Source organism: Mirounga angustirostris, unplaced genomic scaffold, assembly GCF_029215605.1.
Source record: "Mirounga angustirostris isolate CCGP_5_RB_7025 unplaced genomic scaffold, mMirAng1.0.hap1 SCAF_4, whole genome shotgun sequence".
NCBI lineage: Eukaryota > Metazoa > Chordata > Mammalia > Carnivora > Phocidae > Mirounga > Mirounga angustirostris.
Window position 1 is genome coordinate 38,316,737 of NW_026991712.1, and position 17,084 is coordinate 38,333,820.

Consider the following 17,084-nt stretch of genomic DNA (forward strand, 5'->3'; position numbering starts at 1 on the left):
TATTTCCTTTGGGACATTTCCAGGAGTTATTTTGGGAAAAATACTGATTTAGATATATCCTGATTTACAGAGTCAAATGTTGCTGGTAGAGTATACACAATCTGTGCTGGGCTCTCGGGCTGCAACAGTGTCAGAAATAACCATGTCTTTTGGACTTAAGATCTTATTCAGCTCTCGTAGGCAGTTTTGGATAGTAGATGAGTGAGACATAGGAGATGAGGATGCCATCTATACACCATATGGAATGTCAGCGTCCAGTATTTACTGAACTTGGAGTCACAAGACTCCCTTTTTAATCACTATGGAACAACCACGGATGGGTCAAATTCCCAGTTTTATAGGTAGGGGAATGGGTTAATATTGCATGATTTTAGTTTGTGTCTGAAGTTAATCTGAGGTTGTAGATACAATTGGAAGAATAGCTGTTACCAACTGGTTTTCTTACTGGTTGTTCAGTTACTCAGTATTTTATCAGTTTGGGAGCACTACTAACATTTTTCCATGGGACAATTCTTTGTTGTGGAGGACTGGATATACTGCAGGATATTTCTCATGGTTTTCCATGTTGTAATGATACCCCCAAATGTTACCCCACGTTTTCAAAGGAGCATCTCCTGGTTAAGAGCCACAGAGATAGGAAAATCTGTTAAATGTTCCAAAGTGCTCATATTTTAATATCCAGAGACTGTTGTGCTCAAGGTGTTTTAAAATGCTTAAAATTTGTCCTTGAAAAGAATTGCGTGCTGGTCTCTAATGCCCTATTAGTCTGTTCCATAGTTGTTAGAAATGTTTGTCTTTGTAAAAAAATTAAAAAAAAAAAAAAAGGTTTGTCTTTGGGTTAAGGAAGTTTGTGTGCTTATTTTCTACTTACTTAGTAAATTTTGCCTTTCAAATTGAGCTTGCAGCTATTTGGGTTAATTTTGGATTGTTTTTCCCTCCAGGTTGACTTGTTACAATTTAATCTCCTAAGGGGGGGGGTCCCTGAAGAATACGATATTGCAGGTACCAGTGTACCCTTTCTTTGTAATGGTTCTGTTGAAGGACTTTGGGCTGCAGGCATTTTGGAATGATGGCTTCTGGGAAATAATTCTGTGATTTCTAGGGGCTTCTATGTGGTGATAATATGCTATAAGGTCATTGAGCTTTTGCCTTTATATGTGCTTTTTGTGCACTCATTGTTTAAGAATAAAGGAATTTAAAGTTCAGAGAAAAGTTTAAAGCTTGTAGATGGGAAACCTCACTCTTTCTGGCTTGGGACAGCTGTGATGAAGTGCTATTAAAATGCTGCCAGAATTAGAGAAAATACCACTGGCCAGGAAGATCTGGGAAGGCCTAAGTTGGTATTTTTAAATGTTATTTTCTGATTATAATCAAAGTAATGTGTCTGGCTGGGAATCTCTAATATGCGGGGGATTGCAGGAAATTCCAGCCAACTGGATTTATTCCATACTTGTACTGAGCTACCTGTTAGGTCTGGAGATAGAAATGTCCCAAAAAAGAGGCTGGTTATTGTGGAGTGTGTTAATTGCAATTGGTATGGTATCGTGGCGGGGCAAAAGGTACGTGAAGAAACCAAACTCTAGGCTGGTCCTGAATGCAATTAGTTGAGCCTTTGGGAAGATCTGGTTCATGGAAAACAATTCTCTTTGCTTGCAAATCTTATTTCCAGCTGCCTCTTAACACTTGGGCTCCCCCATCTGCAGTGGCATCTGGTTTCCTTCCCCCTTGCTCTCCTTTTCCAGGCCTACCCCTACATCCTCTTCCAGTCTAGATTGGGTGCCTCTGAGTTACCATAGAACTTCTATGGCATTAATCACACCTGTTTCTCGCTAAGGTTCTAGAGGACAGACTCAACTTTATATCACTTTTATGAGTTCAAACACCAGGGTGAATAATAACTTTTAGGGCTTAAACATTTACTTAATTCTCATTGATACGCTTGTGGCTGTCTAGGCCAGAATTTCATCTTCATCTTGTTGATAGTAGGTCTTGAACATCTATACATTTACTATAATTTACTACCTCCTACCTGTTTGCTTCAAAAGATAATTTAGGAGTGGGAATCTGCCAAAGTACTTTACTTAGATAAGGTAAGCAAAGCATTCATTCATTAACTCAACATATACATAAATTACCATCTTTGTGTCAGATATCATGGGCTGCTGAAGAATAAAAACAATAGTATCTAATAATTATTTAAAATGATACTTTACTAAGTAATGTACACATTAACCCATTTAATCCTCTTGGCAATCCAGTGAGCTAGTACTATTAGTCCCATTTGACAGATGAAGAAATCAAGGCTTGTAAAGGTCACCACAGTAAACCTGAATGTAAAACCTTTACACCTAAGACATACAGATAGCAAAACAAGGAAAAGGAGGAAGTATTTCAGATTTTAGACCATCTTCAAGTAAATATCTTGGATTAATATGTAAATTTGACTGATTGGATGGAGGCCTTTGTTTCCTTTGAAGGCATTCTCCCTAAGATGAAGAAAGTTGAAAACTATGATTAAATATTTAATGGCTAAAAATACAGGGGTAGGGAGGTGCAGTCTAGAGCCACTAGAGGGAGCTGGGACTCAACAGAACGTGAAGTAAAATTGAGCCAAGGAAGCAATGCCTGAACTAGGAGTACCTCTCAGAAGGTAATGCCAACCCAAATCAGTACTTACTAATGAAATCCTGTTCAGGATCAATTGGATGACTCAAATACAAATACAAACTGAAGGTTTAATACTTTGGGTCACAACTTTTATATTTGGAGAGAATCATGATTTGCAGGTAAGTTGAAGCTTAGGAGATGTTCTTCCCACTCTACCACACTGCCCTTTGGGAGAACAGTCTGATGAAAACACTCATCTTGAAATATTTAAATATAAGCTTATTGAAGGTGTTCTGTTTAAAAAATATCATTTGGCCTCATACAGTAGCTTCCATGGGAAAGATGTCATTTTGGGGGTCGTCTTTTTTTTGTTGTTGTTGTTAGAGATTTATTTTAGAGTGCATGAGCTGGGGCAGGGGAAGGGGAGGGAGAGGGAATCCCCAAGCAGACTCCCCGCTGAGCACAGAGCCACACTCTAGTACTCATCCCAGGACCCCAAGATCAGGGATCATGACCTGAGCTGAAACCAAGAGTCAGCTGCCCAACTGACTGAGCCACCCAGGTGCCCCTACCTTTGGCTTTTTAAAATTCATCTTTGAGTTTTATTGTGTATACATGTAGGTCTAGTGCCTTCCTTTTAAATATATGGTATTTCTTTTAAATGTATGGTAGGGACCACACCACAATTTTATCAGTTCCCTTTCTGATGATGATTTAGGTTATTTTCAATTTGTGACTTACAAACTCAGGTGACATTCTTGTACGGGTCTCCTTGTGTGTATGTGCTAAAGTCCTCTAGTTAGATGCCTGTGAGGGCAGCTGCTAGAGTGCCGGCTTGTGTGCATTTTCAGTTTTACTAGGTATTGACAGATTATACTCCAAAGAGCATGCCCATTTGCATTCTCACTAGTGGTGTGTACAAGAGCCCCATTTTCTTCATCCTTGCCAACACTGTAGTCGGACACCCAATTTTTGCCAAGCTGATGGTTTTAACCTGTGTTTTCCAGATGGCCAGTGAGATTCAACTTTTTTTTCCAAATGCATATTGACCATTTCCCATATACACATACCTTGCATTCAAAGTTAACTAGGAATTTTAGGCAGAATACCATTCTCTGAAGTGGTGAATTTTAATATTGTATAAAAAAATCCAACTTGTTATACAAGTACATACGTTTTATGATTTTATGCATACATCCATATACATATATCAAGATAAAAGTCCAATACAAAAAAAATAGCTTTTCCTATAGCCAGTGTTCTACAGAAGTAAGACTGCAAACTATTTTGTAGTCAAATGAGATCACAACACTCAAAGGTGGGACAAGGCAAAAGCAAATCATGTCCACAGTATGTTACAGAATATCTTGCATAGCTTGTTTGTTCTCACTTGATAATCTCATTTTAGGGTTCTGAAAGTCTCAAATTTATACAAGTTAGCATGTACTTTTGCCTTTGTGTTCTATAGCAAACCAGCTTTCTCAGTACTAGTTAGGTTTTACTTTACAACTTTATAGACGTAGCAATAGCCTGAGCTTTGGGGCTCAAGCTGCTTTCATTGTAACGCTTGATACAATGATGGACAAATACGTGGAGCATTTCGAATCTTCATCTGTATCTCAGCCGATTTTCCAGGGCTTCCATCCTTTGTGTCATTTCTTCTAGTGACTCTCAAATTAAGGAAGAGGAATCTGAATTGCCTATTTTTATTTACATTCAAATACAGCTTGATTTAGCTACATAAAAATCTGTCCTGAAAGATACAAGCCTTTGGTTTTTCCCTTTTGGAAAAATTTTTAAACTCTGACTTGAAGGTTTATAGTAAGCCATTTAACACATGCTATCAAGACCATAAATCTCTTGGCGCCTGGGTGGCTCATCAGTTAAGTGTCTGCCTTTGGCTCAGGTCATGATCTCAGGGTCCTGGGATTGAGCCCCACGTCAAGCCCCACATCGGGCTCCCTGCTCAGTGGGGAGCTTGCTTCTCCCTCTCCCTCTGCCTGCTGCTCCCCCCTCTCAAATAAATAAAATCTTAAAAAAAAAAAAAAAAGACTACAAATCTTTCAGGTTAAATACTTTTTAGCATCAAAGTGAAGTAGTTCAGTTAAAATTATTTTTTGAGAGAGAATGTGTGCGTGGGGGAAAGAGGCGGGGTAGGGGGAGAGGGAGAGCGAGAATCCCAAGCAGGCTCCACCCCCAGCACAGAGCCCTGGTTGGGGCTCGATCTCCCAACCCTCAGATCACGACCTGAGTCGAAATCAAGAGTCAGAGGCTTAACCAACAGAGCCACCCAGGTGCCCCGAAATTCTTAAAAAAACTTGTTCTAATTCTACTCACACCTGTCTTGCTTGTAAATTAGTTTGCCATAACATACCTTTAGAAGCCAGAAGTGACAGTTTTGGGAATGTAGTGAAGAGAAGGATTGGGCCTTAATAAGAGATGTCACGAGAGAAAAGAGATTGGGCAGTTTTCACCTGCGAGGCCAGATAGGGCCAAAGGGTAGCAGCCTTGAAGACTTCTGACCTGTGCTCTTTTATCTATAACTTCCTTTGTCTTGTGAAGCAGACCCTCAGAAGTGGGGTGGGGAAAGGGAGAGGAGAGGGGCATTAGAACAAGCATCTGTTTTCACGTAAGCTCCGTAATACCCTCCACCAGTCCCCTTGGCAGAATGAGAGCCTGGATTCGTCACCTCCATTAACCACTGTCAGATTATTTTACTTAGGGGAGCATATTTCCAGCTTTCAGAAAGGGAATTGCTACATCTGTTCCTTATGATAGAAACCCATCGGCACAGAGAGAGTTCGGAATTGAACCTTTTCCCCAGAGGCTAGTTGAGATAGATAGGAGCCAGCTCTAGTAAGCTCACTGTAATTCAGAGTTCAGAGCAGCGGGCAGTAGGGAAACACTGAATACTCATTTCTCCATTATCTCAAACCATTCCTTTTATGTGTAATATTGGTTTAATGAATCACTGGATTCTGCTGTCCCTTGATAGAATGTTTCATCTTAGAGTACTGATATAAAAGATCTCTGCTGCCAAACAAACAAAAAACCCCAGTCCTCTAGAAACCACATGCTTACCAGCTGTGGCTGCAGTGTGGCTTGGGGCCAAAAGGAAGGTTTGGAATTTATTTTATTATTTTTTTAAATTTTCTTCTTTGAAGATTTTATTTATTTATTTGACAGAGAGAGACACAGCGAAAGAGGGAACACAAGCAGGGGGAGTGGGAGAGGGAGAAGCAGGCTTCCCGCTGAGCAGGGAGCCCGATGTGGGGCTCGATCCCAGGACCCTGGGATCATGACCTGAGTGGAAGGCAGATGCTTAACGACTGAGCCACCCAGGCGCCCCCAAAAGGTTTGGAATTTGGATGGGAGTTTGAAACCTCATCATTCTACATTCTTTGCCTAGACTTACTGTACCTTTGATGGAGATCAGACCTGGTACATATCCTCCTTTTCCTCCCAGCAGAGAGAGAGTTAAATTTTAAATCTGTTTCTCTTTACTTTGCATACTGACTGGCTGGCCTCACTGCTAAACCCCTAGAACAGCAGAGAGCAACCAAGTGTTTGACCCAAGCTTGCCACGAAGCTTGGCTTGCCCTTGGCCTTCAAACACCTAGCAGGTTGCTTAAGAAAAAAGCCTTTCTAGGAGTTCACTACTCTTGGCTTTATGAAAATAACTTCATTTAATACATACCCATAGGGACACTATTTGTGAAGTTCGGTGAAATTCTTCACATCACACACACAAGCATAGTATTAGAAAAGGATATAGCGTTGTGTTAACTTTCTCACTTCTTCATTTGCAAGGTTCTGGAACATGATAAGGTTTTCACATTTGCATTGATCGTGTTTTTCTTCCAAAGGACTTCCTGAGAAAGCACATGGGAAGTGTTCACTCACCTCTGTAACTCACCAGACTTCCCAGATGCATAATAATAAGACTGAATCAGCATAGGGGAGAAACCAAAATGAAAGAAATGTTCAACTTTTTCCACGCAGCCAGATCCAGTAAATTCCAGGAGAGGGCTGCATGGGCTTCCAACACTGAGAGTTGCCGTTAGGGAAGTAGCAGGGAAGGCTACTCCAGTTTCTTTCAGTTAATTTTTCTAGTTCTCATTTCACTTAAGCCCTTCTCTTTTCCCCTTTCCCATCTCCTACTTCCTCCTTTCCTTTCCTCCTTGCAGCTGAGTCTGGGTGGCAAGCTAAGAGGCTGGTATCGAGCCACCTGGTAGCAAGACTTTGGAATTACCTGAAGATTTTGTTGAATGGAAAAGTTTTTGTGTGGACTGTGAAACATTGTCTTCTTCAAACAGATATCGGTGTTGCACTGCAAAATTAGAACAGGAAAGTAGGTCTCGGATATTTATGGTGACTGGCTCAGATTCTGTAAAGAGAGAGAAAACTGAAGTCAAACCTGCTTAACACAGTTGTGCTTATAACAAGCCGTCAGCGGTCAGAGTAACGTACTTGGTATTCCTAGCTGTGGTACAAGCTTTACTTTGGGACATACTGTGGCAAAAGACTTGTCAGTAGAGAGAGGCTATTACCGAATATGGCTTAAAGTATAGAGTAAATGTTTCCTATCTGAGGGAAAAAAGCCATAGTTAACATAATTCAAATCTTACTGACTTTCACTTCTTTATGACTTTTGTCTGGGGGAAACCATGCTGGAGGCATCCACCAAAGGTTCTAGAAACACGGCTTTTTAAAAGTTACTTGTTGGCTTTTTAGAATTTTACCTGTTGGCTGGTGGCCCCTCTTTGGCAGTTCCCCTGCTGGGGAGTCCTGACTTCCATCAGAGTCTTCCAGAGCTGAGAGGGAAAAGATGACCAACAATAGTTGTCTGCATGTGTGTGTGTTCCTTAGGAAACCCGTCCCAGACCAGCTCCCCACCTACCTGCTGTCACCCAGGGTGTTTCGGTTTTATTTGGTAACACCAGTTTCAAAAAAGCAACTGGTTTCCAGGGTAATCCAAGACCACTCTAGGGCCATTCTCTAGTAAGAGAAACCTGGACCCTTTAAGTGCCTCTTAGTTAAGAATGCCCCCCTAAATGTCATGCCTAGAAGGTGGGGTGGGAGAAAGGTTCACGTTGACCAAGGACTAAAGCTGCAGGGACAATAGCTCCAGGAGGCATTTCAGCTTGAAGGAACCGGCCTAGAGGTGAAATCTCTCCTCGCATTAGAAGTTTCAAAGGCATTCCCTCCCCATCCCCCTCCCTCTTGTTGTTCTTTCCTTCAGAGGAGTAAAACACATCACTTCGCTTGGGGTTTGACTGGTGACTGAACCTGGGACAGGAGTAGGGAGCCGGGGCAGAGCTGCTCTATGTGAGCATCCTGGCCCAATGAGATTAGCACGGAGAGCTCTGGGACAGAACAAAATCTAGATTCTAAAGGGCAGGCTTGTGTTCTGTAAACAAAGCACTCCTTGCAGCCAGGCGTTCCTTACATTTGAAAGGACTACCCTCCCTTTCCCCTCCAATTACAGGCATCTCCTGAAATTGCACCTCAGCTCTGTGACATGTGTAATGTTTGTGTCTTAGTTAAATGATTGTTTCTATAGGGGTTTTGTGGGGATTAAGTATGCTGGTGTGTCAGAATCTTTATCACACTGCCGGGCCCAGAGTAAGTGCTCATGCAATGCTAGCTGTTAATTTCGTCTTTTCTCTCTCCTGTTCCCCTTTTTGTGCATAGTGTTTCCAGGCATTACTGGCCCTGAACACCAGGGAGGCACTTTCCTGAGCACTTGGGGGGAACAGGTTGAGCATTTCTCATCCAAGGGTTCATGCTGCCCTGTGTGAAGAGCTCTCCTCGAGGTCAGCTACGGTACCTTCACATATGCCCTTCTTTAGTTTTTCACTTATCTCTCCCATCGTGCTGAAGTCTTCAGCATAGAAGAGATGCTTGTCCGTGGGCTCAGAGGCAATCTCTTGTAGTTCTTCCTCAATAGCTTTTCCTACCCCAACAGCATACATAGTTATGCCTAAATTGCAGAGCAAATGAAGAACATGGTAGTTAGAGCTGTGTTCCCAGGGTCTGGAAGTTGTGTGAACCGCACCTAAAGCCAAGTGGATGTTAGGTGCTGTGACTTGAGGGGTCCAGGTGAGCCTCCCTTTATCTTTCCACCATTTTTATTTTGGCCCTATGAACGAAAGAGGGGGTTCCAATAAGGGGAAGGTGAGGCATCTAGGGGGGGAGGTTGGGAGCTAGACCACCAACCTGTTGCTCAGCTCTGGGCAAGGTCATGGAACAAACCTTCAACTTTTGCCTGAATTAGCCTTGGGGATAAAGTAGAAAAAAGCACCATCTTATTGCTTACTAAATGGGAATCTCTTCTGGGAGAATTCTAAGAAGCAGGTCAATTTATGACCTTCTAACCTAGTTTCTACTTCCCAAAGGTACAGGATAGGAACCTTTAATGATGGGGGGTGGGTGCAGGTGAAGCTGCATTCTACCCACTTGTCTTGAAAGGACAAAGCCTTATGAGGACGTGCTGAGCTGAAAAGGAAAATCTGCAGACCACTGGAAATCCCCCATGTCAGAAAGAAAGAATAAACTCAAGTACCAACCTTAGATATCAACAGAGATGTGAAATTGCTCCAAAAGCTTTTCTAAACAACAGAAATCATTAGACTCCCTTCCTCCATATATGCTTCGCTTGAAAGTAAAACAGAGTAAGAACTTAAATTCTCATTTTCAACATTTTTTAGCACTGATATCTTGTTCTGGCTAATTCATTAGGCTGGATTTAAAAAATACACATAAAAATGGCTCTTTAAGCCAAGGGGCAAGAGTTATGCCTTGTTCTAAGTCTGTGTAGGGTGAATAGGTAAGTTCAACATCTTTGTCTGGGAGCCCAGTGACTTCATGCAAACTTCCTAAAAAGGATAACTACTATTTTAAGATTATATTAGTTATGCGTAGGGGTAATTAAATTCATCAGAGGATATCACTTCAGGTAAATTTTGTTGATTTTGGAACCAAATAAACATCAGTTTCTTCTACCACGTGCCCTTGGGCGATTGGTGGAAATCTGAATGGGGGGAAGAGTAAGGTAGACCGATCTCAATTAAACAAATAAAAGGAGACAAGATACTTCCCTCAGTACACTTTAAAAATGCATGCTAGGTGGGCTAATGGGTTTGATGTCAGCTCTCAAGCTGGTTTGGAAGCAGAGGAACTGGGTATGGCAGCCATTTTTACAGTCCACTCAGAGGATTCAGAACAGGACACTTTTGTGGCTACTATTCTATTGGGCTAGAGAAAAAGGTATCAATAATGAGGTAAACATACCAGTAAAATGGACTCCTTCACAAACAATGAATGTCAGTGTGAGCCAGCCTTTCTGGGAGGAGGAATGGAGTTCACTAATGGGATTGCTAGTACTTTCTCTCCTTGTTCATTTACTCAGCAAGTATTAGTCACACATGGACTACATGCCAGGCCTGGTCTAGGTACTGGGCCCATAACATCTTAGACGAAGCCCTGGTCTGCATACCCTTTCCCCACTCCTAAGACTTGCTAAAGCAAAATACCCTCAATAAGTTCTTGAAGAAAGTAGCTTTCAAGCAAACTGCTTGAAAACCTTAAGTTTTCTCATTTCCCCAAGGAATCCAGTCACTTCGCCTTACTCTAGGCTCTACCAACCATCCTAGCTTTTGGGTTCCTTTTCTGAGGGCCACGCTCCTCTGCCACACTCTGCATCTATGCACAACTAAAGTAACTTCCAGTCCTCCCCTCCCCCACATTATACACGAGTCAGGAAAACCTCAGAGAACAGGCATTGCTTTCCTGAGCAACAACTTAGTCATAATCTCTTCCAACATTTTGACTTTCTCAAAAGCTAAGTTTTGCCTCCTACAAACACAAGGGTATTCGCTATCATAAAGCTATTGCGCTTTCGGAGTGTTCACCTGAAGCACTGGTTTAAAAAAAAAAAAAAAGTGGGCACCTGGGTGGCTCAGATGGTTAAGCGTCTGCCTTCGGCTCAGGTCATGATCCCAGGGTCCTGGGATCGAGTCCCACATCGGGCTCCCTGCTCCTTGGGAGCCTGCTTCTCCCTCTGCCTCTCTCTCTGTCTCTCATGAATAAATAAAAATAAAAATCTTTAAAAAAAAAAAAAAAAAAAAAAGTATCGTAAAAGTTCTTCCCACCAGGCATCTATTTTTACCAAACTCTTCAGCTCATCCGAAAGCAACCAGACCAGTGTTTGGGAACGGTTGTGTCTTCGTCTGTGGTTAAAGAGCACGTGCAGAGTCGCTCCTCTCCACTGAAGGTCACACGCTGGCCAGGAAATCGCAGGTGTGGGGGGTGTAGACGACCAACCAGCGCAGTCGCCGAGACTCATCCCTCCCAGGGCCTGAAACTCCCGCGGGGCCCTTTATGGCCTCTAGGTGGCAGTGCAGGAAAGGGGTATCCGCGCTTGACAGGCAGCCTCTCCCAAAGCTCAGAGACTCACCCATGGCCTGACCACCTCTGACCACCCAGTGAGTTTAAGAAACCTGACCCTAGAGTGATGTACACCACACCTCCATCCCTTATTACCATTGGCCTGGGCTTTACTGGCCCACTCCGAGACGTCATCCTGAGCCCGTCCATCCGTGAACACGATGGCCACTCTGGGCACCCGTGTGGAGAGAGGTCTGGCCCCTTCTACTTGGGTGAAACTTCTCTCAAACATGTGTTTCAGGGCCAGCCCCGTCATGGAGCCCTTGCCAATGTATTTCATGTGGGCCACGGCCTTTTTCATGTCTTTGGCCGAGTTGAAGTTCCTCAGGGTAAACTCCGTGCGGACCTGCGTGGAATACTGGAGCAGCCCCACTCGAGCAGCTTTGGGGGAAACCGCCAAGGAATCTATAATGCCAGTGACAAACTGCTTCACAATCTCAAAATTCTCTTCTCCGAGGCTCTTGGATCCATCGATCACAAAGACCAGGTCAATTGGGCCTTCAGTGCATCCTATAGGAAGGAAAGGAAAGTTGAGATGGTCAAATGACCAAAACTCACTTAAAGTAGAAGACAAGTATGCTTCAGTTGGAGGCAGAACCACTTTGGAAAACCACCTTGGTTCTTTAGAGAATACACAGGATGGACTGAAGGGGTTGGGAGAGTCACGAGCCACGATAATTTGCATATTTGCCTTTCTCGGTGGCTTGTTAAATCGATAAAAAGTCTTTTTCACAAGCAAAATCACACAACAGAGATACAGATTGTCAGGGAAACCAGGCCCACACTGTAGTCTGGGTCACTGACAGCCAAGTCTGCGAGGGACTGTGTGTAGAGTACCCTGTAGGGCCTGACAGCACCCAAAAGATGCCTACAACTTCACTCCAGGAGGGTGCCATCACCCCAGTGGGGGCATTCGGACAGACGGCAGAGAAGGAAATTCTTAAATTCAGCTCAGTCATCCAGAGAGCTTTCCTAGTCACCCATCTTGTATTCGTGACTCTCTGTGTACTCCTAACAACTGCTAATTTATTCGACAAAAATTGGCTTCTGGAACACCTGCTTCATGCAAGGCAGTAGATACAGCAGGATTGCAATAGGGGCCGAGGCAAAATCCCTGACTTGATGTTGCTTCCAGCCCCGCGGAGTCGGTTAGCCCAACACCGCGTCTACCTGATTACGTGCCCGTCTCTCTGCTCTGCTAGTTCCTCCTCAGCAAGGACCACGTCTCATTCGCCTCTGTGCCCCCAGACCTGGCACACACGAGTGGTTCAATAAATGCTTGTGGACGGAAGAAGTGAAGGACTCGGTGTCCTTTGGGTAGCCTACCTGTAAGTACCCCACTGACCTATTCAAGCTTAGACATGAATCATCACTGCGAATTCTTTATCTATTTGGAAGCTCTTCAGGCAACTCAGACGGCTGACAGGAAGGCTCTGTGCGAATACTTAGGCAATCTGGGTGTGGACAGACTTTTCGTTATTTAGGGCTGTGTAAAAAAAATGTAGATTCCCAAATGAATGATCTCATTTCAAACAGTCTACAGTATGTGACATAACGCTCTCTTTTAGATATCAAGTAGCTGTCTTATATTTGAAAGTGGTGCACAATGATATAAGAAAGTAAGGACACACAAAAGCAAAATTATTTCTGTGCGTGGCCCCCAAATAACATGCTAACGTGTGTGTGTGTGTGTGTGTCTCGTTGGGGGATTGAATTCTTCTCTCTCTCCATTAAGTGCTTGTTCCTGTTATTCAACTTATTGATTGTTTATTAGCAAAAGAGGAAAAGGCCAAGTCAGAGCCTCATTTACATTCAAAGCCTGTACTTGAATCAAAAAAATAAAATAAAAGACTCTCAGGCGGCATGCACATGGCTCTCCAGCAGATTGCAGAAATACTGGAATAATTGTCCGGCAGTAGGTCTGTTTTCTCCTCTTCCCCACACACTCTTTTCTTACAGAACAGAACAGCAGAGAGAGGCACAAAAGGCACAAAAGGCTTCTCGGGGGAATAAGGATGCTGGAGAGAGTGGAAGAACGTCAGCACAAGAAGGACCAGACTTCTGCTCTCAGACTCAGGAAGAATGATAACTCCCTTGCTGGTAACTTGTTTGCAGGAGGGTTGCTCCAACTCTATTGGGCATTTTCTTTTTGTAGTTAAGGAGACTGCAGTGGGTCTGTGATTTGCCTTCAGAACTTCATTTTCACAGAGTTCCAGAATTTCAGGGTTGGATAAGACCTTTAAAGGTCATTAGTACCACCCTCCTGTTGCTTACATCTTTATAATACCCCTACCCAGGAGCCATTCAGCCTGGCCCGGAACGCCCCTCCTGATGGAGCGCTCATCACCTCGCCAGTAAAGCCCCATCTCTGGACATCTCTGCTGTTGGTGGTTACAAGAGCTACCATTTGTCAAGCAGTTGGGATGTGCCAGCATTCGGCTAAGCCCCTTTAAATACATGGTCTCCTTTATTCCTCATGACGATTCTGTGAGGCGTTATCCTCATATTACAGATGAAGAAACTGAGACTCAGAGAGTTAAATAATTTGTCCAAACTCACACAGGTAGTATGAATCGAGGTTGAAGTCCAGGTCTGTCTGACCTGAAGTTCATGATCTTAACTAACGAATCACACAGCTTCCCTGAAAGTGTCTTTGTCCTCATGCTGAGCTGCAGTTTCTCCCCACTGTTCCTTCCTTTCCCAGGGTGTCATATAAATCACTAATGAAGTGACTGTCACTTTGGTATTTGAATGGTACCTCAAGTCTTTTTCTACAAAGATCCCCAATTTCTTCCTTTATTTTTCACTTGACATCGTACTGAACTTCCTGAATCTTGCTTGTCATTATCCTTTTCCTTTAAATATTTTTTCTAAAAAACAATGCATGCACATGGAACAGAATTTAAACATCACAAAAGGATATATATATATGTATGTATGTATGTATGTGTGTATCCGTATATTTATATAATACAAATAGAAGTGGAATTGCCTTTAAAATATTGCCAAACTGCCCTCCTAAATGTTGTACTGATTCAGACACCCAGGGATACATTTATAACCGCCTATTACAATATACTTTGTCAACATAAGGAATCATCAACCTTTTTGATCTCTGATAACAGGTTTTAAAAAAAGATATCATAGCTTTAATCTCTCACTATATATTTTCTCTTTTTTAAAAATGGCTTTAGGACACCTGGGTGGCTCAGTTGGTTGAGCGTCTGCCTTTGGCTCAGGTCACGATCCCAGAGTCCTGGGATGGAGCCCCACATTCCTTGCTCAGCGCGAAGCCTGCTTCTCCCTCTGCCTGCTGATCCCCCTGCTTGTGCTCTTTCTCGCTTGCTCTCCCTCTCTGACAAAATAAATAAATAAAATCTTAAAAAAATAAAAGTAAAAATGGTTTTTATGTTTGATGTCCTGTTTAGAAAGGTCTTCTCTACTCTGAGATTACAAAGTAATTTTCTTAAGATTTTTTCTGCTACTTTGAAGGGCTTTTTTTAATGCTTAAACTTAGATCTAGGGGCGCCTGGGTGGCTCAGTCATTAAGTGTCTGCCTTCAGCTCAGGTCATGATCCCAGGGTCCTGGGATCGAGCCCCACATCGGGCTCCCTGCTCTGCGGGAAGCCTGCTTCTCCCTCTCCCACTCCCCCTGCTTGTGTTCCCTCTCTTGCTGTGTCTCTCTCTGTCAAATAAATAAAATCTTTAAAAATAAATAAATAAATAAACTTAGATCTATCTATTTCTTCCTAAAATGCAATGCCCAGAACTGAATGTAATTCCCCAGTACAGAGCAGAGCACAAATCTTGCCTCTCTCATTCCAGATATGCTTATTCAGCCTAAGATCACTCCAGCCTTTTGGCAGATAGTGAACTTACTCTCAACTAAAACCAAAAGTTTTTCCACAGGTGCCTCAGTTAAGCTCCATTATGGAAGAAGCAGAGGTGAGGGATTTGTTTCCTGAAAATACTCCAAAGAACGATTGCTCCCAAATCAAATTCAAGCAGAAAGCCAAGTTCAGATCACTTACTCTTGCACCGTCTTCCATCCTCAGCTAGAACAAATCCCTCTGAACATTTGCAGATGTAGGAGTTGCCACGATTAACACAAATGTGTTCGCAGCCATGGTAGGTCGATTTGCAGACATCCTTTCCTGAGGGAAATATAGGGAGATGAGCAACTCCATCCATGCAGGAATGAGCTGGACTAAATGGTCACGTCAGGACAGATCAAAGAATTAATCCATTTTTAAAAAAAAACCATCTCTGTTTAAACTTTCTCTTATAATATGCCCTTTTTTTCATTCTAATACTCAGGACAGGGCATGGGAAGGGAGAAGCTCCTCTCAGAAAGCCCCAGCCCCCACAAGCCTGAATGGTAAGATGAATGACCGGGTATCCCGTATTTCTTATTAATTTTTAGAATTATTTGATGTTGCCTTGGGTTTTGATTTTCCCAAGCTACTGATTTTTTCCCACAGACATCTCAAACACTCCAGTTTCAATTAATGAACACTTCTCATGTGTGAGGTACTTTAAATGCTTCAGAGTAGTTACAGCCATCCAATCTTCACAACATCCTGTGAGAAGACGAAAGCAGGAATAATTATACCCAGCTTATACATGAAGAAACTCAAAATGTGTCATGGAGTCGCCTGAGGTCATGCAGCAAGTTGATGGCACAGCTGAGAGACGTGTCTCCTGTGTTCTCCTCCTCCATCACATGAAAGCCTACAGCTCTTTTCTGCCATTAGCTCCCTAGAAGGAGAAGCTTCCTATAAAATTGGGATTGGTAACTACAGATCCGCCCCCAGAAGTGGGGATGGTGGTATTTGATCTAGCAATCAAATTCCAGAGGTAGATGTTGTGCCCGGTGTACAACAGCTCATTTTGCTGAGCAAAAAATATGTTGCATGAATAAATGGCACACGTGTGTACACTTGTGTTCATAGAAATAAAATCATGAACAGACAGCTTGGCAGACACAATGGGCAGAACTGCAGACCTGGTCTCCACTGAGGGGACACTGCAGTGTGAAGGCAAAACAGGATTGTGCAGGGAGATCTGCAGCATTAGGCCAGGGTCCTATCGGCATCCCAGGGCTCAGCTGTTCAAACAGAACATCTTGCTAAAGGCAGAAGCCCCTCTTCCTGGTGGAGGAATGAAGACAGTGAACTCCACTCAAGCCAGCTTTGTTGACATGTGGGATGTCCCAAGTTATCTCAAAGGAGTCTGTGAGGAAATTCCCCAAAATCAACTTGAAAAGCAATTGAACTGATTTTGCCTTAATGAAAAAAGAGCCATCCTGTCCACTGGAGCAGATATCAACAAAAGCAAGTAGACCGTTTCAACACCACCCCCCATACGCATACCCAAATAGGGACTAACAGCTCAGAATCTCCCAGTGGAGAAAAATCCTTGCCCTGTGCTCCTCTAATACCCACTTCACCAAGCTCATGTGTCCCGTCTGGCTCTTTTTTCGGTGCTGTGATGGTTAATGTTATATGTCACGTTGCCTAGGCTATGGTGCCTAGCTGTTTGGTCAAACACCAATCTAGATGCTGCAGTGAAGGTGTTTTTTAGATGAGATTAACATTTCAGACATTAGACTTTGAGTAAAGTAGAGTACACTCCATAGAGTTGGCCTCATCCAATCACTTGGAGGCCTTAAGAGAAAGAAGACTGAATCCTCCACCACCACCCCAAGGAAGAAGGAATTCTGCTTCCGGACTGCCTTTGGATAAGAGCTGCCACATCAGCTCTTCCTGGGTCTCCAGACTGCTGGCCTGCCCTACAGATTTTCTCTATGTCCATCTGCCTCTATCTCTGTGTCTATCTCTTTATATAGGCACACAAACACACACATGCACTCTATTGGTTCTGTTTCTCTGGGGAACCTAATGCACCTTCTAAGTAAACTCAGAATCTGTTCTGAGGGACCTACAGAGGCAACGATAGAGAAAGTGGATAAATAAAAGCCATAGAAAAATCTCTTCGTCCCCCTCCCACCCTACCCTTACTTATAAGGT

At 43.1% G+C, this 17,084-nt stretch overlaps 1 protein-coding gene across 5 annotated transcripts in view; it reads right to left on the reverse strand.

Annotated features, from left to right (window-relative positions):
* Positions 1–3,713: 3,713 nt before the first annotated feature.
* Positions 3,714–17,084, reverse strand: part of MATN2 (matrilin 2) — a 127,216-nt gene continuing 113,845 nt past the window's right edge. For 4 of the 5 annotated variants that reach the window (XM_064588084.1, XM_045896184.3, XM_045896185.3 and 1 more), the window contains 7 exons: positions 15,087–15,209; positions 11,152–11,565; positions 8,438–8,590; positions 7,350–7,421; positions 6,860–6,994; positions 6,381–6,479; positions 3,714–4,271 (listed from right to left, as the gene is read on the reverse strand). In XM_064588084.1, the coding sequence (XP_064444154.1) occupies positions 4,216–4,271; positions 6,381–6,479; positions 6,860–6,994; positions 7,350–7,421; positions 8,438–8,590; positions 11,152–11,565; positions 15,087–15,209 (1,052 nt within the window). In that variant the 3' untranslated portion in view covers positions 3,714–4,215. The remainder of the gene's footprint in view (positions 4,272–6,380; positions 6,480–6,859; positions 6,995–7,349; positions 7,422–8,437; positions 8,591–11,151; positions 11,566–15,086; positions 15,210–17,084) is intronic. The other variant, XM_045896183.3, reaches the window with a different exon arrangement.